Source organism: Agelaius tricolor, unplaced genomic scaffold (assembly GCF_023055355.1).
Source record: "Agelaius tricolor isolate 1412-34295 unplaced genomic scaffold, bAgeTri1.0.p SCAF_2, whole genome shotgun sequence".
NCBI classification, from domain to species: domain Eukaryota; kingdom Metazoa; phylum Chordata; class Aves; order Passeriformes; family Icteridae; genus Agelaius; species Agelaius tricolor.
In genome coordinates, this window is record NW_027269262.1 from 39,420,796 (window position 1) to 39,442,460 (window position 21,665).

The 21,665-nt window shown below is 36.9% G+C and overlaps 1 protein-coding gene across 1 annotated transcript in view; it reads right to left on the minus strand.

Moving 5' to 3' along the window:
- DOK6 (docking protein 6) overlaps nucleotides 1–21,665 on the minus strand; it is a 250,202-nt gene that overhangs the window by 117,757 nt on the left and 110,780 nt on the right. Inside the window, exon 3 of the mRNA XM_071456531.1 lies at nucleotides 17,175–17,289. Coding sequence (XP_071312632.1) covers nucleotides 17,175–17,289 — 115 coding nt within the window. The remainder of the gene's footprint in view (nucleotides 1–17,174; nucleotides 17,290–21,665) is intronic.

The window sequence follows — 21,665 nt, forward strand, 5'->3', positions numbered from 1 at the left end:
TTCCATCATGACCTCCACTAAAGAAAGCATTCATAATACCCTTTAGAATTCAAAATAGCCTTCATCAACATACATACAAATTTTCACATGCTGTCAGCTATTTGATTCACAAAGGAGATTATAATTATAGCTGTGACAACCTTAAAAAATAAAATTACTTAAAATCTCATAATTCATGGGCTTCCACAATTTTCTTAACTTAGCAGGCATGCAGTTACAAACTGCCTATAAAGTAAATCAACATAATAACATGCAGAAACATACAGCTCTCCTTCCAACTTCTTCCTCCTCATATTTCTCCTACCATGATCATAGACCTTATAAATTAGCCTTTAGATATTAAGATGTTAAGCCTTTTCAGTTAGATTGCTGTCTTACAATATAAATTCTGATTATAATCATGTCTACATTTTAATTAAAATTACACATATTGATAGGATATGAACCCAAGGATATATCCAGACATCAAAAAATGCACAGCAGGGCATTGCATTTGAAGGACTAGTTCATGACACATATGATTTTTAGAGTTTAGCTGGTTCTTAACCACAGTAAACTATATCTTCATCTAAATCATATTTGTACAGACAAATAATAAACACTTCCCAGAAATAATAAACTCTTCCCAGAAAAAACGGGATGATTGTCAGTATGAAATGCCATATGAGAAGAAAACTATTTATACCCAGCACACACTGGAAATATTGTCAGACAAACATAAGGTAGGGGTTATGTACATATCTGAATATTGCTGATTTCTATTTTATTGCTGGTGAGCATGATGATACAGCAGCAAGGACAGCATTTATTAGCAGGACAGTGCTGCTATATTCAGTGACATATGCTAGGAGCACTGCTTCTTGCATCACACAGATGTCATGGACTTTTAGCTGTACTAAACTTGGAAAAGGTTCACACTGTCACTGAGCAGCAACATTTTGAAATTACATTGGCTTTTTGAGTTTCCTGCATTAATTCATTTCCATCACTAGAGAAAAAATCAGAGATAAATATCAGCCTGTATATTTAATTCCATTCTTATTTTTTCAGCAAGGTGATTGCACGATACAGCAAGGTTTAGGCTAACCTCCTTAAACAACTGAGCAAACTTACCACAGTAATATTGTTGATGTTTAAAATATAAAGCAGAAGCTACATAGTAAGATATTTTGCCATTCTTACTGGATTCATTTTTATAGGAACATACTTTAAACATATCTGTCTTCCTAGATAGGTTAACTTAATAATCTAGAGGCTTGTCTATTAGCACATTCAAATTATATTTAATTTTACATTTATTAGACATAGTTATTTCATAAACCCACAGCAAATCCTCTGATTTGATTATTTGAATTTCTAGGTCCAGTCAAAATGATCAGAAACAGATATAATATTGACTTCATGTTTTATTTATGGAATATAAACTTCAGATACAGGATTCATTTCTTTCCCCCTTGAAACTGAAACCAAATGCTAAACTACTGAGAGGTTTGGCCAGTGAAGAACTTTGTAAAGAGAAAGGCAAATTCACACTGTCACTGAGCAAGTACCATTCTGAAACTGAGTTGATTGTTTTCCAACAGCACTCCAAAGGGCTACCTTTGGGGGATACCTTATAAAGTACTTCCCATTTATGAAACAGATATAATTTATTTTAGTGAGCCATTGTTCTTATTTAGAAGGTGACTAAATGGTCTTAATTCCCTTTTCCAATTCACTAATTCTAAGGTTCCTTAATTTTTCCATTAGCCAATAGGGTTATGATTTTGTCCTAAATATAGGAATATTTTAAAATATGTCTAGTTTACAAACAAATGATTATTTATAATTGACCAGTTAATATTATTTCATTATTAGGAAAATAACAATAAACATATGTATTTTAACTTTAAAACTATACACATTTTTAAGGAAAGGCTTGGGTTAAAAAACAAACAAGGAACTTTGGATCAGTTTTTCAACTTTGTCTTACATGATCATGAAAATGCAGGCTAAATACTCCTTAATGCTACCCAATAAAATTATAGTCTCACAAGAGTACTAGTAATTTTATGTTGTTGGTTTAAAAAAAAAAAATCAGTGCAAAATTAAGTCCACATACAGATCCCTTTTTCTTGAAAAAGTAAGAAATTTCCCACATTTTCAAAATGTACAGCTGTCCTGAAAGTTAATAGATCTAATGTTCTATCCTTAAGAAGCAGACCAAGATTCCTCATAATTCCAGTTAATATGGAGATTTCACTTCAAAGTAAAGCTCTAATCTTCATAAGACAGTAGAAGACTAGTACATGTCATATAAATTTTATTGAATATGAATCTTAACCCCCTAACATATGCCAGAACACTATATGAATGTGTTATTAATATACTTGGACACATCTGGAATTATTTGCATTACTTTTGTGAACAGAATTGTTGATCCTGACTTCACTATGGCATGAAGCGAGGGATCGGTCAATTTGAATTAAGAAATAAAGAGCTCCATCTAATACAAAGCAACCCTAAACCTGCTTGATTTCTAGTAGAAACTGTCACAACAGATGGTCATCAAAACCCACCAAACAGCACTGCAAGTTTGATCCACCAAACACCTGCAAAACTCAAACCCAACACGATGTTTATTTTGCCTTCTGGAACACTTACAAATTGATAAAAACTGAATCTAAAGCAAAATGCAAAAAAGTTCTCAAATCAGAACATACATTTTCTCTATTATTATATAAATTTTTCATAACAATTGTAGCTGTTTCAGCAGGGGGGGAAAATAATATATTTGTCATCATTAACACCTTACTTGCCTTATTTTGAAATTAATACACTATTTTATAAGTTTAAAAACAAAATGAGAAACTGAGCTAACTAAATGACTAAACGCTCAAAGGCAACAACAGCTTCTCTATGAATGTTTTCCATTGAATAATTTCAGTTTTAACCTCAGATTTTGCAAGAAAGATTTAGAAGCAGTTTGAAGCAGTTGAAATAATTTAAAACTTTAAAAGGAGACCTGCTTTAGAAAAGGTATTGGAAAAAAAGAAAGCTGTTCTTACAGGAAACAGAATAATTTATCTGTATGGATTGTGAAAACATTGTATGAATGTACTTGAACTGCAATTACAGAAAACACACTCATATTTTCCTCCTTCATTGTAATCTTCTTATAGAGAAGATTGAATTGCATTAAATCCCATATTGATTTGAAGAAAATCAACATATTTGGGGCACTTTTTAAAGCCCTTTAAAACTACATTAAGCAACAATTATGACTGATAAATTTGGATTATTTAATTAAACTTATTTGCACATCTGTAGCACAATTTGCTTCTTGGCCTTATTTAAAATAAGAACTCAAAGAATTTAAGGCTGAATATCCCAAATTGACTCATACAGTAAAATTAATACAGGAAATAATTTTTATTTATTTACCAGGGAAAAGGACAAGTCCTGTCTGAGAAATTTGTTATTGCCTTGCTTGGAACTGACACCCAGGATCATCAATTACTGTAAACAGAGGAATCTCAGCTGTCTGGGAATACACTAGCTAGTAACTGGAATATCTGAAATTAGTGTACTAGTGATTCATTTCCATATCTACCATATCCATGGCAGTCTTTTAAAATATAGGAGAAGTGAACAACTTGAATTATTGAAATTCGGAGTTATTTCTACCTAAAATTAATTTACTTATGTTCTTAAAAGTAAGTCATAGCTAAATATGTTTTCCCCTTAAATATTGGCAGAGAGATTAAAAAACTGAATGGGCTGTGACAATGCATTAAGCAGCTTTGCTCTGCAGGTAGAAAAACTGGGACAGCTCTAGAAAAATCTTACAAGAGTCACATAAAACCTTGTCTTTACCTATCACTACATACCTGCAGCTGTCCAACACATGGTTCAATCTCAAAATTGCTTTAGTTCTCAACAACTAGACAGCAGTGAAATGCCAGTGTAGAGGCTTTACTGATCACCCTGGCCGCAGTGGCCATTCTGATTGCTCAAAAGCCCATGGGGTTGTCCTAATGCTGGTACCACTAGAGGTTGGGGCAAACTCTCAAAATGTTATGAAGATGGATGGACAGTGAACACTGAATGCCTACCTTTAGTTTGGTTATGGTCTGGTTTGATTTTTTTGAATGTATGCAAATTTGCCCAAGGTTTTCATGCCTAGACTCTATGTGAAATAGAATATCCAATGCTGAATACATGGTCAAGTGCACATAAGTAGCACACAAAAATTTCTGTGCTCTTTTACACACACTACTCTTCTCAGGTTGCTTTCATTCAGTGACAAAAGTGTTTCAAAAGACCTGAAACAGTTAACCTGCCAACAGACCCATATACTTTACACACCATAAGTAGCCAAATGTAATGCAAGCTGAATAGTGACAGAGAATGAAAAATAGATTGTGTGTTTTAGGTTTGGAGCAGTAAATTATCATGTTTTTCATTGAACTCTCCCCAGGCTCAGCCAACCATACATCATTTGTCAATACTTCAAACTCAATCTATAAATTAAAGCCATGATTTTTGTGCTGTCACTAAATGTATGCTGTTCTCAGGAGAGGTCAGGAACTGCAGAAATCATCTAATTTTATGAGTTGATACATATTCACAAATCCCAGGAGATCTGACCTATATTCCATGTAGATGATCAGAAGCCTTTTTATCTCAGCTGATACCTGGATTCCACTCCAGTATGAGCAAACTTGTGGATATCAAATGGGGTTTTACACTAATCCCAAAGGGAAAGGAAGTAGAAATATGACCAAACACAATAGCTATGAGTTAAATAATTGTATCTTCTATTACCTTTAGAGAAATTTTTAATGTGGAAAAAAAAGTGGAAAAAAGGAAACAGTCTAGAATTTCACCACCTATGTACATCTCCACTGGCATATTAGTACCAAGTCAGTAAGGTCCAATACCAGTACTTTCCAGAAGAGAAGACTGAAAGGATTAGGAGATTGAGTGAGTGATAACCAAAGTAAACAGGTACATAAAAAACCTGAAAGCCTTAGTACTGCTAGTCCCAATAATAAAAAAAAAACAAAACCAAAAAACAAACAAAAAAAAAAAAGCCAAGAAGGAATGATGGAAGGCAGGAGAAAGAAAGAAAGAAAGAAAGAAAGACAGACAAAGTCATACACTATCACATACCATTATCTTTAACTTGCTAACAATTCCTTGATACACTAATATTTTTTTATATACATATTGGGTTTATATGGCAAGGTTTTGTTAGTGAGGTGGGTTGGAGAAGTAATTTCTGTAAGAAAACAACACTGTCTGCCCTAATGTTGAACAGAGACAATTCCAGACAGCTCTAAGGCAGACTTGCTTCCAGCCAAAGCTGAGCCCATCACCAATGTTGGTAGCGCTTGTGTGAAAAGACATTTAAGGAATGGTAATGTATGATAGGAAAGAAAACACGAGAGAAACAGCCCTGCAGACACCAATGTGAAAGAAGGAGAGGGAGAATGTGCTCCAGAGCAGACCCCTGCAGAGACAAAATATTACGAATTGACTGCAATCTTCATTCCCCATCCCCTTGTGCTGCTCAGGGAGCAGCTGGGAGTTAAGTTGAGCCTATGAAGGAAGAGGTGACAGAAAAGTGTTTTCAGATTTTTTTTTGCTTTTCACTATCCTACTCTGTTGCTAGTTAGCCCAACTCTTTTGTTACCTCACAAACAACTCCCTGTACTTACCTTAACTCATTAACTTTTTATTGTGTCTTCTCCTCCTGTCCTGCTGAGTTGTGGAAGTGAGAGAGCAGCTTAGTGGGCACAGCCAGCCAAGGTCAAATCACTACAACATGACCCCATATCTTCTCTGTTCTAGCTATGAATATTGGATACAGAGATAGTGCAGATTTCTTTTACCTAACAATTCAGCCTGGATATTGCCATTGAACATGCCCTGCCTCCTTGCAGGTCTGTCATTGTGTTTCCCAGTAAGAGCAGGCGATGATGTTTTTGTATTGACTCTACTGCAAACCAGATGAGAAGCACGGGGAATTTGCAAAGACCTGACGCTTCCCTAACATAAAGCTGCACTATTTGCAGACTAGAGCTGGCTTGCAGCCAAGACTGGTTATATCTAGGCAAGAAGACAAAACCAAAAAAATAATTCTTTATTGACTCTTCTCATCATCAGGCAATGAAAACTACAACCCTTTGCAGATGACACACCTTAACGAGGTGCTAACATTTCTGCACAGTTTTAAGGGATAAGTCTCAAGACAAGTGATGATTTCCTCTAAAATGTGTTATTCTTAGAGCTGGTTGAGACTTTTCTGAGTAAATCCAGATGCATCAAGACCTAAATGCATTGTCAGAAAACTACCCATCTGCCTGTCTGCCTGGGAGGCTGATGAAGAATCCACAATTTCAGCATCAGGTGCAGTAGTATCATGTTAATGGGGGTCAGAAGCCTAAAGACTGGGGAAGAATAACTACTCTGATGATCCAGCTTTGTAGTCTTGCCTGAATTTTGAAGGAAAACGTTTTGTTTGAATTTCCCTTTAACAAGAGCATTAAAAAATCTATTTTTATATTGCAGTCTTTAGAACACAGGAAGCTATAGATTTGAGAGCATACAAATATACACTAATACATTTTGTAGTGCTGGGTGCTAAAAAGTATCAGTCTAGCAAAGAAATTAAATCCATTTGTTCTGACTTTACAAAAAAAACCCCTACTTAAAATACTAACTCTCATTCACCTTTTTTCCCAAGTATCTACCACAGCAGAGGCCCTTATAAAAAATTACTCAATTAAAGAACACCACATGCATAATGCATGGGACAGACTAACCAAGATGGAAAAGACAGGCTTTTGTTCTACCTTCAACTAGACGCACCATGCCATTCTCTCTTCAACCTGATATAAAACTCCTGATATGCTTTTGTTTCTTTTAATTATGTCAAAAAACCCTAAAGAGGCAAGGCACAATCCACCAGGAAATGGCTTCAAGTTGCACCAGGGGAGGTTTAGATTAGATATTGGGGAAAAATTTCTTCACTGAAATGGTGATAAAGCAGTGGAATATGCTACCCAGGGAAACAGTGGAATCACCATCCCTGGAACTTCAAATGTGCTGTTTGTTAAGAATTCACTTCTATGATCAGCCTAATAAAATCAGACTAAGGTACCTAAAAACCTGAACAGCATGTGGAAATAACAACCTTAAGTTCAATGATGATGGGAAAAAGTCTTTTAGAAAATCCCACAGCCTTTTATGTTGTGGAAAGTAAGAAATTACCTTGTTTCATGTACAGAAACAAACACTTATTGTAGTTTGTTCTACAAACATCAGAGTGTTTAGTAACATGGATGTCTAAAAAGTAATTTTAAAGTGAAAACATAAAGTTTGCTTGTAAACTTCATCCTTATCAAGCACAATGTGTTGTTTCATGGCATGACTCCATATTACAACCACATACATGGATATTTTAATAATATTAGATTCTATATCCACATATATATCTATAGTCAATGTTTAATATAGAGAAAAGTTGTCTGCCTGAGATTTTTTCCAGACTTTGACACATTCATTTGTCATCCAGTTAATGAAGTTATCCCAGTCCTTCATCTGCAAACTACCAATTACATCTCAGAATATGAGGAAATTTTATGCACAAAACTCATCAAGATTCTCTGACTGTTTTCTGTAATCCTTTAATTATTGCATGTGAATGCCTTTTGGCAGTGTAGAGCAGGCCAGTATTTTTATAAACCAGGTGCAGAAAGCATGAAGGCATGTTAAAATAGGTTGTGCCTTATTGCTTTACCTTCTAATAAAATGTGTTTACAAGAGAGGAAGTACATTTGGACTTTCACACTTACAACATGATTAAAAATTATTCTAACTTAATTTATGGCATGAATTATACAAAACAGTCTCCCTATCTTTGTTTCATAGGACCAGAAGCTATTTATGGCACAGTACTTTTATCAAAACGACCAAGAATCTCAAAATTAGATCAGAAAGAAATCCTGTTGTGCAGAGATATACAGCATACTAGCAATTCCAGATTTCAGTTTAAGGTAAATAGCTAGAGGCTAAGGAAAACCTCCTTTTTTTTTTTTTTTAGCCAAACGTTAGACCATGTTGTTCTGCATTTTTATGGGTTTCTGTCATCTCACTGACATGTATTTGTTCTGATATAAAACATAGAGCTTGCAGATACTAAAATGTTCATTGATTTTTAACAGCTTACAACCCCCTCTCTCCAGTACAAAAATCCAAACCAACAAGTGAGCAACTTTCTATTAAAGACCAACAAACCAACAACTAAGACACTTTCTATTAAAGTCCAACAAACTTTTCCACAACTTCACATGCCTGAAATCCTAGACTTCAGCATCACTAACCCACCTCCATTCCATGCTTACTTGGAAGGACAACTGTATGTTGAACTTCTAGGCTTTGAGACTCATGCATTTCCCTTAGTCACTCTAAATTCACTATCAAGATGGTGCTGACCTTGCACCATCTACCAGATGAAGCTGAAATCATCTTGATCGCTTCTCTGTGTCTTCTGAACTTGCCGAGTTTCTGCAGGCAGGAAGATTTTTTTCCTAATTTTTTACTCTCAAGAAGTTCTACATGCACTCTAAAAGAGAGAATTCATCATTATCTTAGCTATCTTCTTTGTCTTTTGTTCCTATGGGAACAATTTATATTGCATATAGATTTCAATACCTTCAAGTAAAACTGTGATAAGGAAAGCACTTATAGTGTCTACACTTCAATATATTTGTCCAGGACAAATGAATAATGCTTCTCTACTTAGGATCATAGAATGGCTTGGGTGATCAGCAGCTACCAGGATCCTCATTTCTACCTTTTGGAAAGATGGATACAATATTTCTTTACTCCCCCAATCACCTGGGACTTGACTCAACTGTTATGACTTTCCAAATACGGAGAGCACCTATCCAGAACCACTATGTTAGACATTATTGAACTTGTCTCCAGATAAGTTTACAGTATTTGAGCAGCAAGGGCAACTGAATCCTTATCGCCTCTGCAATTTACACAACTATATAATCAAAATTTAGGGAACCAAAAACAATTTCAGTCTCCAAAGGTTTTGACTTTTAAAGTCTAAACTTTAGGGTTTCCCGTATTGCAATCTCAGGTCAAGTTTACCTTTCCCAGTTCCTGCATTTAGAAATGTTACAGCTTTCCTACTTAGTTTGTCACAGCATCAACTTCATGAAATGCCTGTATTTTGACTATTTTTTAGATCTCAGACAATGTGTTACATATGGAAGTGAGAGCATGCATCTGATCTCCAATGAGCCATGTGCTTTCTGGAGAGTGCAGGTTCCTTTCTCTCTCCATATAAACAAACAAAACCAGAAAATAGAAAACCTGGGGTCATAAATTTTCATATAACAATCCCTGAGACGTTAAAAGTGAAATATACCATGTTTCAGACAAGTTTCAACTACTTGGGTTTATTTTTCTGCATCCAAAATGTGAACTCTGTATTCTTCTTCCCACTGCCCAAACAGTATTTAGGATGCTGTTCTCCACTTGCACTGCCTCCATGATCCTGGAGGTTCAAGTCACAAAAATAACAGCAGAAATGGGAACTTCAATCTGGTTATTTTAAAATATCAATAATTCTATTTTTAAACTTTATTTCTAAAGCTTATATAGCCATTTGTATTGTTAGTCATAACAGCAAGTATGAGCACTGATGCTTCATCTGAAAGTCTCAAAGTTTTATGGTAATTTTAATGTAAAACCTCCAAGCTTCTTAACAGTCAAAGGATACAGTAATGTGAATTGCATCTAATACTCCACTGATATCTGTTAAGCTCTTTCACCACATAGTGGTTTTGCTTTTGAAAACTATCAAGGAGAAAAAGACCAACTCATGATCAGTAAGTAATTTGCTTAATAGTCCAAAAACTTTTTCAGTAAAAAAACATGAAATGAACTTGTTCCTTTTCAAATGATTCCACCACTGTATTTTTTTTAAGAAAAGAAAGCAACACAAACAAATGGCAAAGATAGATTTAAAAAGAAAAATATGTACAAACTAAGAAAAAACCCACATGGCCACTTGACACCAACAGACTTTCAATTTCAACAAAGTAAAACTTTTTTTGGAGAGTTATGACAAAACTTGATTATCACAGTTTGACTGCACTCAAGCTGAAACACAAGAATACAGAAGAGAAAGCCTGTTTATGCTGCAGGTGTATAAAAGAGTTTTATCAAGGTAACCATCACAGAAGCAAGACATTCAAGAAATAAAAATGGTGAATTGAGCCAAAACAACCACATAAATGGATAAACCCCTAAGCCAGAAGTTTCAAATACAGTAACTGATAGACCCTTTGCAATAACCCAATTCTATTTTCCCCAGGACTTGAATAGCAAAGTTTTAAGGAATAGCCAAAGTATAACCTCTTAAAAATAATGAGGATGTTTCTTTGTTGTAATGACTCTAGAGCTGCAGTTCATGCATGCCTGGGAAGAAAGAAACCCCTTCAATTAATGTACTTCTATACAGAGTGGGGCATTGTACTGAAGAGAACACAGACAAAGGTCAGTATCCCAGGGGGTGTCTGCTTTGCTTAACAGTGGCAGTTTAAACATTTCTCTTAATTTTGCCCCTTATGTCACAAATATGACTTTGCCCCTTATGTCACAACTCATTCTATTCTCAAATCACCAGAATCACCTCTCAGCTCTAGTTGTCTCATCTCTATCTCCATAATATATTTAACTCCCCTAATTTTAATTGGTTTTTGTTTTTATTTTTTTTAAGAACTAGGTTTAAAAGTTCATCAGTTTTCATCACATTCTGTCATTTAGACATCAGAATAGATTTTATGCAAACCTGTGCTGGAGGGGCGACTAAGCATAAAATGCCCAGGGATTGGTATCACTTAGTATTTTACTGTCATCACTAAAGGAAAAATCAAGCCCCCATATGGTCTGTCCCTGACTAGTGCAAATCAGAAGCAGCATTCCCTAAAAGCTAGCTATTATTCAGGCACAATCATCATCATGCTAGCATCTTCTGAAACAGCACCATAAAATTCTAGATTAAATCAGTACGCATGCCCTCCAATTTCATTTTATTGCTGGTCCTGCACAGCCACCATTGCTCACTGCATCACATCTAGAAGTTTTGTGAGAGTTTAAAGGGCATTTCAGAACACCTGTCTCAGTTCAGACACTTGTCTTACAGTCACATTACAGATACCAGGCTTGCAGGAAGAAAGGCATCTTAACAGATACATGCATCCAGGCATGGCTGTAACTACACAAAAAGTGAGAGCCACCTATCTGAAGGAACAAAAAACCTCAACAATAACAAAAGGTCCCCAACCAAGCAAGACCCAACCCAACAACTTTTTTGGCAAAGGTATCAAGGAAAGTCAGCATGTCAAACCCAGCAGCTAGAATGCAGAGCTAAAAAACCTTCTCCACTTGCTTGATTATACACTTCAGAATGAAGACAAAACCCCCCAGAATTTCATAATTCTTAATTAAAAAAAAAAAAAACAAAAAGAAAAACAAAAACAAACAACCACACAAAAATTCCCTTAATGGCAAACACTTTCACACAATATTCAGGAAGGCTCAATTTGAGATCATAGCATGTTCCTTGTTAGGGCAGCAGCAATTTCCCACAGTTTGAAGAAGAATTCCCATGCTTTAAAGTCTGTTGTAGGTTCACTGAGTTATAGACTACTTTTCATGTTAGTTAATCAGCCCTGACTTCTCATTAGTTCACTTCTACTGAAACAATTCTCATGGTAATGGAGAATTTTAAAATGTTGCTTGCTAATCACCAAAGCCACAAGTTTCTGCCCCTTAGAGAAGATGTCAGAAACAGATATAGTGACAGCAAGAAGCTTCCCTTTCTTCCTGAAGAGGGATAATTCTTCTTTAAAGACTTGTTATCCTGTGCTTTTATTCAGGGAAGGATAATATATGAGTTTTGCTCTTCAAAATATTTCAGTAGGGCTTCAGAATGGAGCACATTTCTACAGCTGTTGTAGATGCTGGGAGCACTGGTGGTAGTGATGGGTAGGTGATAACAAAACATATGGAGGAGTCTGATTTGTTTTTCTGTAGAACGTTTTCATTAGCAAATGAAGATTACCAACAATTAGATGCATCTCAGATTACTAATTTGCTGAAATTCTAATGGAAATATAGGGGTTACAGCCCACCCAGAGCTCAGATTTGCCAGTAGCTGCCTTGAAGACAATAAGCAAGATGAGGGACTAAAAGCTGCAGGAGCTTGGGAAAAAAACACAGGCTCTGAGCCAGCACACCCAGTGGGCTGGTATCACAGCTCTCAGGCTGTCTGTGGAGAACCAAAGTGTTCTGCATCTTTAGAGACCTATTTTAAAACAGAATAGTATTATATTGTGCCTAATTCCACAATTAAGAAAGCTATGTGCCAGAAAAATGTGCTGCTTTTTGGCACTTTAAGACGGCACAGAGAAGAAGGCATCAGCTCATTCTATCAAAACCAAAATGATACCTTCATTTAAAATCATTTTATGGTACAACACTGACAAAACCCCTCCCTCACATTGTTCAGTCCCTAAAATCAGCTCAGATTTGAGTATTCCTTTCTCCTTGTCTCCAAAAATTTGTTGACTCTATGCTCAGCAGACCTTTTGCAATGGGTTTAATGTTACTCTCCTTCCATCTGCCTCTAGAAGAGAAGATGATAAGAAACAATGCATCTGCTTCTATATATTTAGTGGCTTCATGGTAGAAAAATTTCCACATTATGAAACTCTAGAGTCCTAAAAAAATAAGGTCAAGCAGTTATGATTCTAGAAGATTTTTGCCCTGAGTCAAAACCACTTGAGTGTTTTTCTGACACTGAAGCCACCGGAAAGAATAGGGATTAGTAAGTTATGGAGTCAACCAAAGAAGTGGCAAGAAGATTTGCCAAAATAAACACCATTGTGTGTACATCACTGTACACTGTGAGACTATAAAAGTCTATGCATTTTTCCATATAAACCAGTGCCACTAAACAAGAGCAAAAAATGAACCCATTTTAAATAAGAAGCAAGTTCTTCAAACCTTCCTTAAATTTTGTTAGGTTTCATACAGGAAAGCCAAGTACTTGGCACATTTCAGCAGCAGTAAAAATGGCAACAGTTCCTTGTGAGAAGACAGAATTCACTGTGGAAATGACTTGGGAACTAAATTTGTTTTCCTAGTTCAGAAAACAAAAGATTTGGAGTTAAAGAGAGTCAGATTTTAGTGAAACAAAACTGTGTATCTTTCTCATCTGATAGATGTGATGCAGTCTATACTGCTTAGACAGACTGAAGGCATGGAGGAAGGCAAACTGACTGAAACTCCACTATGCTCACAGCCAAAATTTGTAGTCATTCAGAAACAGCCGGATATTTGATGCTTTTATGTACAACCTTCTCTGTATTCTCAGATCACATAAGCAATAAGATCCTCTGAAATACTTTTTCTCCAGGCTGAATAAGCCCTCAGTCTCTCTTCATATGTCACGTGCTCCTGACTCTTGGTGCCCTCCCCTGGGTTCACTCCTGTATGTCAATATTGTGCTGCATGCACAAAACTGGACATGGCAGTCTAGATGTAGTCCTACAAGTGTTGAAAAAAAGGAAGGATCACTTTCCAGTACCTGCTGTGAAGACCCTTACTAATGCTGTCCAGGGAGTGTTGTGCACCATGACCTCAGAGCCTTTTCTGCAGATCTGCTCCCAACAGCTGGCTCCAAGCCTGCCTTGTGGCTGGGATTACCACAAACCAGGGCAAAGAGCTTTTGTTCTTGCTGAACTTCATAAGGTTTCTGTAAGCCCATTTCTCCAGCCTGTCCAGGTCCCTCTGACAGCAGCCCTGCCTTCCCAAATTGGGTCACCCCTGCCTGGTGTCACTTGCATACCAGATGAGAGTGCCCTCACCCCATCATGCAGATTATCAATGAAGACATTGAATGGTATTGGTCCCAGCACTGACTCCAGGGATCCACTACATCCTGGCTGCAAGCTTGGCTTCACAACCTTGGTTTTTTAAGTCTGGCCTATTTTCTGTCCACTTTATAGTGTCTTTATCCATCCCATGCCCCACCAGTTTGGGGGGCTATGGAGGAAGCTACAGAGGGTGTAAAAGACCATTACAATTAAGGTATATAAGAAGCACTGCCTTTCTTTTGCCAGACACCTCATCATGGCAAACATGATTTGCATATGGGAAGTTTTATTTTCTTTTCTCATTCACCTTGCTGTCCTTCATGTCTTTACATGTGATTTGCTCCAGCAGTGTTCTCAGGGACTGAGCTGAGCTGACTGGAGCACAGTTATCTGAATCCTCCCTCTTGTCATTCTTGACAATCAAGCTCCACTAACTTTTGTATGAAATCCAGGTGATTTAAATGCTGCCTCACTATGCCTTCCTCTGCCAGGGATACTTCATCAAGCTCAGGGGCTCAGGGACCTGGAAGGCCTCAGGACAAGTCTTGCAAGTGAAAACCACAGTAGAAAAGGTATCTTAGCCTTTCTCATGACCTTGGCACTATGTCGACTATTCCAGCAAGCAATAGGCCCACGCTCACTTAGCCTTTATTTTACTCCTGACGTACTTTAAGAAACCTTTTCTATCTTGCATTTCCCTGAGGTGGAGCTTGCTGAACTCCATTCCTATGTAAATAGACAATGCCTCTGTATCCCTCCCAAGGAGTCACTCTGCTTCATTGTGGGTTTTTTTGTGTGTGTTTGAGCGAGTCAGGAGCTCTGTGTCCATTCATACTCATCTTCTGTAAAGCTTGTCTTCTGGGAATGGGGAGAACAGTTCTTGTGCTCAGAGGATGCTGTCCTTGCAGATTGGATAGCTTTCCTGGGCTCCTTTGCCCTTCAAGGATCCACAGGATGCTGCCAAGCACGTCCCTGAGCAAACATCTCCCCTCATCACACTATTGATCATCTGTATCAAGAAGTTGTCTTCAATCTGTTTCAGAAATCTGGATTGCTTGTGTTCAGCCTTATTGGCCTTCCAGTAGGTTAAAGTCACCCAGGAACACCAATGCCTGGGACTATAAGGCTTTTTCCACCTGCCCCAAGATTGCTTCATCTGCCTTCTCTTGTTGATGAGAAGGTCTAGAGCAGGCACCTACTACATCACCTATCCTGGTCTGAACTTTGTTCTTTGTCCACAAGCTCTCCACTTGTTTGCCACTTCACCCAGGGTTCTGTCCACTCAAAACACTTTTGTATAGAGCATAAAGGGAGAGAATCTCATACTGACACCCTGCTAGCACCTTATGGTACTACATGTGCCTTGTATTTACAACTGGGTTCCAGGTTAAGAAGAAAGGGATGAGCGGGCCAGACATGCTGAACTTCCTTAGGTTTGTCCCTTCTTTGGTGAAAGAATTCTGAAGTCATGACTTGCTCTCACTCTTTTCAAATATACCTGAACCACAGTAATTCTAGGGAAGGAACAAGATCTCATTAAGAAAGAAGGGGAATGCATGCATAGGCAAATGGAAAAATTTCCACAGGACTGACTTCAGTGCTATTGGAATATAATTAAAATGTTTCTATTCAATTATTAATCATAATATAGAGTCACTATCAATTCTACAGATTAGAATTCAAAATCTTTAATGTGGGCTACTTATCTAATGATTGCTTAAACCAATTGTAGACAGACACAGATTTTATATGTGTGTCTCTAAACTTAAATTAATTAACAAAAAAAGTCAATCTATCTTTCATGGTGGAATATACATATTACTGTTTGCAATATCTGATATAAAAGCTACATAATTCATGACCTCGCACACCTTTAACCTCCTCCACATTTCTCAGATTTTGTTTCACTGTATTTTATTTATTATTTAGATTGTCCATTATGCAATGTTTATATGATAATATTGATAAAGAATCATAGAATATCCAGAGTTGGAAGGGATCCACAAGGATCATAGAGTTCAACTCCTAGCCCTGTGCAGGACAGTGCCAAGAGTCACACCATGTGCCCAAAAGTATCTTCCAAATGCTTCCTGAACTCTGTCAGCCAGGTGTGGTCATCACTTCCCTGCAGAGCCTTTTCCAGAACTAAACTACCCTCGGGATGAAAAACCTTTTCCTAATTCCAACCTAAAACTCCCTTGACACAACTTCATGCCATTCCCTGGGGTCCTGTCACTAATCATCACAGAGAAGAGATCAGTGTCTGTCTTCTTCTTCCCCTCAAAAGGAAGTTGTAGACTCCAGTGAAATGTCCCCTCAGTTTCCTCTTCTCCAGACCAAGTAACTTCAGTCACTCCTTATATGGCTTTTCTTCTAGGCCCTTCACCATATATACATAATGTTACAAATATATTTAAAAAAACGAAAACCAACATATATATATATATATATATATATATATATATATATATATAGTATTATCTATATAAACTTGTAAAATGTAAAGTTTCAAATATGTCACTAAAAAAGCACAAACTTTAACATTAAAGAATTTCCCACTCCTTTAAAAAAACTTTTTTCTGTTAAAATATACCCAAAATATACCCTAGGACACAGATGTGTACAGTTGTACTTTAAAATAAGAAAATAGTACACTTTGATTGTGCAGCGCTCAGTGTCTCACAAGTAACTGCCTGCCATTGTGTACTCTAATGCCCAAGTCTTGTTCTATGCTAGTCTAGTCATTATGCTATGGAGTCATTCAAACCACAGACTGCTTGACACGCTGCTTTAAAATATCCTGAGGTTTTAGCTGGTATTTGCTACTTATTTGCAATGGCATGATAATTATTAGTTTAGTAACTGCCTATAGCAAAGCTTGTTAAAAAAAGAATGCTTCACATCTTGACTTAATAACATCTTACAGGTTATTTTTTACTAGGATTTAAAAGTTTAGCTCAAAACCTCCAGTCTTTAAAACATCTGCATGCAAAGAAAAATCATGGAAAAAAGAGCTCTGTAACACCCCTAACACCTCTCATCATGTATTAAAAAAACCCTACCAAACCCCAAAAGACCTGAACCCCAAACTCCAAAGTTTTTTGTTTACCACAAATTTCTTTAAGCTAAGAATTTCTATCTGGCACTGTGAGTTAATTCATCCGAGCCCGACTTTGATGTGCAACTTGATTTCTTCAAGCTAGAGATGAAGCACCAATTACTTACCTGACTCACACGCAAACGTCTTTGATGTCTCATCATGAAAGATAATTGCCACAGCATGCTTCTTTGTCTCTCGAGGCAATCTGGTTATATTTTTGATATTGTGCAGCTCAGTTACCTTAAAATGAAGAAAAGTATTTTAGACCAGTGTATAAATAGTACAAATAAAAATATTAACCTTAACTGCTCAATTTTTACTATAAACTGTTTTTCCCCTGTCCTAGTTTCAGCCAGGACAGGGTTAATTTTTCGCAGCAAGCAGGAGAAGTGTGTGGCAAGGCCCAGATGTTATTCCACTCCACCTCACTCATTGCCAGGGGCAGGAGTAAGGAACTCTCTCTTCTTCCACTGGGGAGAAAGCCTGGTGGGGAAGAGCCGGATATTGTTGCAGGCTTTTCCATGTAAATTGTTTCTTTGTGCTGCTGGTACTGTTCATTTTTCTGTCTCATTGCTGTTTCTAGTAAATCATTCTTATCTCAACCCATGATTTTCAGCTTTTGTGCCTCCAATTCTCAACTCCATTCCAAAGGAGTGGGAAGGGGAGGGGAAGGGGGAGTGAGTGAGCAGCAGTGTGGTTTTGAGTTGGTGGGAGAACTAAATGGGGAGTACCATTCCTAAACCCCTAGGGTTATTTATATTTATAAACTTGGTAATTGGTTAAAAAACCCACATAAATAGGTAGAGTCTTAAGTTGTAAAACTTAACTCTAATAACTCTATTTCTCTAATAAATTTCCACAAAACTCTGTTTCTTTAATAAGTCCTACATGGAAATAGTTTACAATGACATCAACTCAGCCTTGGGATTTTGTATAATCTATTTTTCAATTTCTATACTCATACAACTTGGATCAGTTTCAGAATCTGATCAAATAGAAAACCTAATGTTGGAAGAACAGTGTTTCATTAGTAAAGGAAGGTAACTCAACTAATATGTCAAATAGTATCACTACATTTGTAAAGGTAGATCCTCATGTGTCTTTAAAATGTATCTGTCATCCTCAAAAGAACTCAAAATTTCATTTTATTTTCTAAATATTTGAAAAGCTTATCAGCTTAAATCAACTAAATATTTGAAAAGCTTATCAACTTTGAATGGCTTATCAACATAAAATACTCTTGCAGGAAATTTACAACATGAAAAATTCAATCTATTTCCGTTTTCTTTTGATGGATGTATATAACTACAATTAACAAAAATGGAAGAAAAATGTTATTCCAACCTGGTGGAATATATTAGACTGATTAACACTTCATATTCTGAAATATTTTTCTCAGTTTCTTCGAACTCTGGGCAAACTTTATTCAGTTAGAGTTAGTTTTTCTCAGGCAGGTCATTTGCCTCAGGCAGAATAAATTTCCAGAAAAATGTCAGCCATATAAGTTTGGACTTCTATGACTACAGAAAAAATGGACTGAATGTAGGTGGAGTTGTTTTGTTTGTTTTGCTTTGTAATTGTTATGCTCCTGGTGTACAGTTCCAGCATTCCTTTTCACATGCTGAAAATAATTTTAAAGCAGAAGAGATTTTATATGGTGCATTAACAAATGGAACACGCTGGGGCAAAGACATTTCAATAAAATATTGATAGCAGACGAGCAGTGAAAGGCATCAAGCCAACAAAAGGAACTGAGACAAAGCATGAAGAGGAATGTGGTGTGTGCTGACGAACTTGGGAACAGAACTGAAGACTTCTCTAGAGTCTGTCTTGACAGCTTCAGCAAAACTCACTCCAGTTTGTCAATATCTTTGTTGTAAGAGGTGGATGAAAAATGGATCTGGTACTATAAACATGGTCTAATGTGTGCTAAACTGAGGAGAATAATCCTTCTCTGTACTGACTGGCCATGGTTCTGTCCATAGAGCCCATGGAGCTTTGCTGGCTGAGGCACCAAAGTCCAGGGCCCTACCTGCAGACCTGCTCCCAGCTTGCCAGTGCCAAACCTGTGCCATCGCAGGGGCTCTTCTATCCCCAGACTGGCACCTGGTTCTTGCCCTTATTCAATTTAACAAAGTCCATGTCAGCCCCTTCGTCTAGCCTGTTCAGGCTGCTGAAAGGGCAGCTTGACTACCTAAATCCTATCAACTGATCCTTCCCAATTTGCTCTCTGCACATTGGTGCAGCTCCCTTATTTCCTCCAGGCCCCTGATAACAATATCAAGAAAGGTCCCAGTACAGACCGCAGCAGTTCCACACTTGCTACAGCCCTCCAAGGAGGTGACCACATTAATAACCAACCCATTAACCACAACTTTCTGTGTCTGACTAGCTGACCATCTTCACATCATCTGGACATCCACCTGCGTAAATAATAATGTCCCAACTTCAATTTGAAAATGTCATGGGAGAAAATGTGGAAAGCTTTGCTAAAGTTCTTCTCATAACATATCGTAGATGGTGGTATACTGGTCAGGCATGACTTATCCTTGGTAAATCCATGCTGCCTTTCACAAATATTATATTTACTCCACAGTTCTTCCTATAGGCTGAAGTAAGACTGCCAGAAATTCTCCAGGTTGACCTTTGGTTGACTGCCAAATTTCCTGTATTCTCCAGGTTGACCTTTTGACCTTTTTTGGACACAGGTGCATTTGCCTCACCATTTGGCTCATAATCCCTTTTAATTTTAACTTTTGTCATGCATTTTCAGGGCTTTGTAAGGATCCATACATGCCACTACTTTTTGGCTTGGGGGAAAGAAAAGGGCTGAATACCACAAATATCCCTGTCCCATTAAAGAAGTTACTGAAATATCTGTTGATTTGCCTTGATCCATGCATGGTAAATGAACTAATGTGTGAGAGGGCTCTTGTAATCTCAAGGAAATCCCCCAAAAGAGAGGAAAGAAAGCATTTGTAGGCAGAGGAGAGGGCAGACTCTAGAATTCAAAACCTGAGGGAACAATATGAAATCCATAAGTCATTACTGAATTTTGAAGACACAGAAGGCCCCAAAGTCAGAGGTACAGATTTACCATTCTTACTAAAGACAGGGTACAGATCTACTAGTCCTGCTAAATAAGAAGATATAGGAGCAAAATATTTAGGATTATTTGGGACACAAAAATCTCAGGTTACTATTAAAGAAAATTAAAAAAAAAATAGCTGGTGGTGCAATAGGAAAGGGAAAACACTGATAGGAGGAAAAAGCTCCAGTGATTCTTACACAAGCAATTAATACAGAAAGTGACATTTTCATATGTGTGTGCATGTGTGACACTGCACACCATGCATATAAAATTGCCTTAAATCTTACAGTACTTAAAAGGAAAAATTTCTCTCTCTGGAATAGCAGAAAAAGAAATAGAATTGCTTTGAATAGTAACAACAAGGCATATTAAGCCTTCTTCTAGTCTCTGTTATATAGTAGAGATCTATTCTTTTTTCTTAATACTGGAGTGTTACAGATTACTGAAAGATCCTGCAATGCTTATAAGATAATAACAATAATAGAGCCAAAAATCTTACATTCCTAGCACTAAAACTACAACATTTTGATAGTAATTTATGTTTGAAACATAAATACAGACATACCTGAGTACATATACATGGCTACCTGTAAAGATGGTTTTTTGAGTCATCTTATTGATCAGTACATTAATCCTGCCTTGTTTAATATAGTCACATATGAAATATCCCTCACACACTCAAGAATATTGTCAGCAAAAACTGTACATACAACAGAATTCTTTTTATTTGCTGGTGGGAATTTAATGTCTGAAAGAGACAATGAGAACACTGCCAAATTCTTATGTGCTGCTTTTGGTACTCATATGAGTGATTAAGTTGAACAACATGCAGGGGAAGTGAAGAAACATAGTCTCCATGCAGGAAAAAAGGGTATTTGTTTTAAACACACTTTGATTTTCTTTGTCTCTGAAATCATGGGACCTCCCTAGACAGCACAGAACTTCTTATAACTCCTATGTGACAAAGTTACATAAATTGCCTCTTCCAAACTCCCTGACTTTTACCTTCTTTCTTTAAGATAAACTTTTTGAGCCATTTGTAGTCTCACACAGAAATCATATCCCTCTTGTCTACACCTTTCCATAAAAAATGGACCTGTTTGAAACTACTATGAGATATTGTGAGACACTTATATCCTTGTCAAATACTTTAGTGGTTTAACATGCGTGGACAAAGCATTTCTGCCAGTTACGCTTTTTTCCTTCAAAAATCATATCTTTCTCATTGGAACTCTTTGCTTTACAAGAACTGAAGGAAATAATTCTAGCTACAACTTTTGAGGACATAGGAAACGTATAAAGATTTTAGGTATAATTTTACTGGGCAAGCTAACAGAAAAAGAAATGAGAACACTTTGGGAACACAAATTTACACTAACAACTAGAAAGGCCATATTATCAAATAAGCCCCTCATTATTTCTATTGCTTATATAATTTTCAATATCAAATAGAGATGAAATTTGCTTCAATGTTCATCTTTTCAATTCTGCTGTATTCTTCCCTCCACGCTCAGAGTAGAAAGAT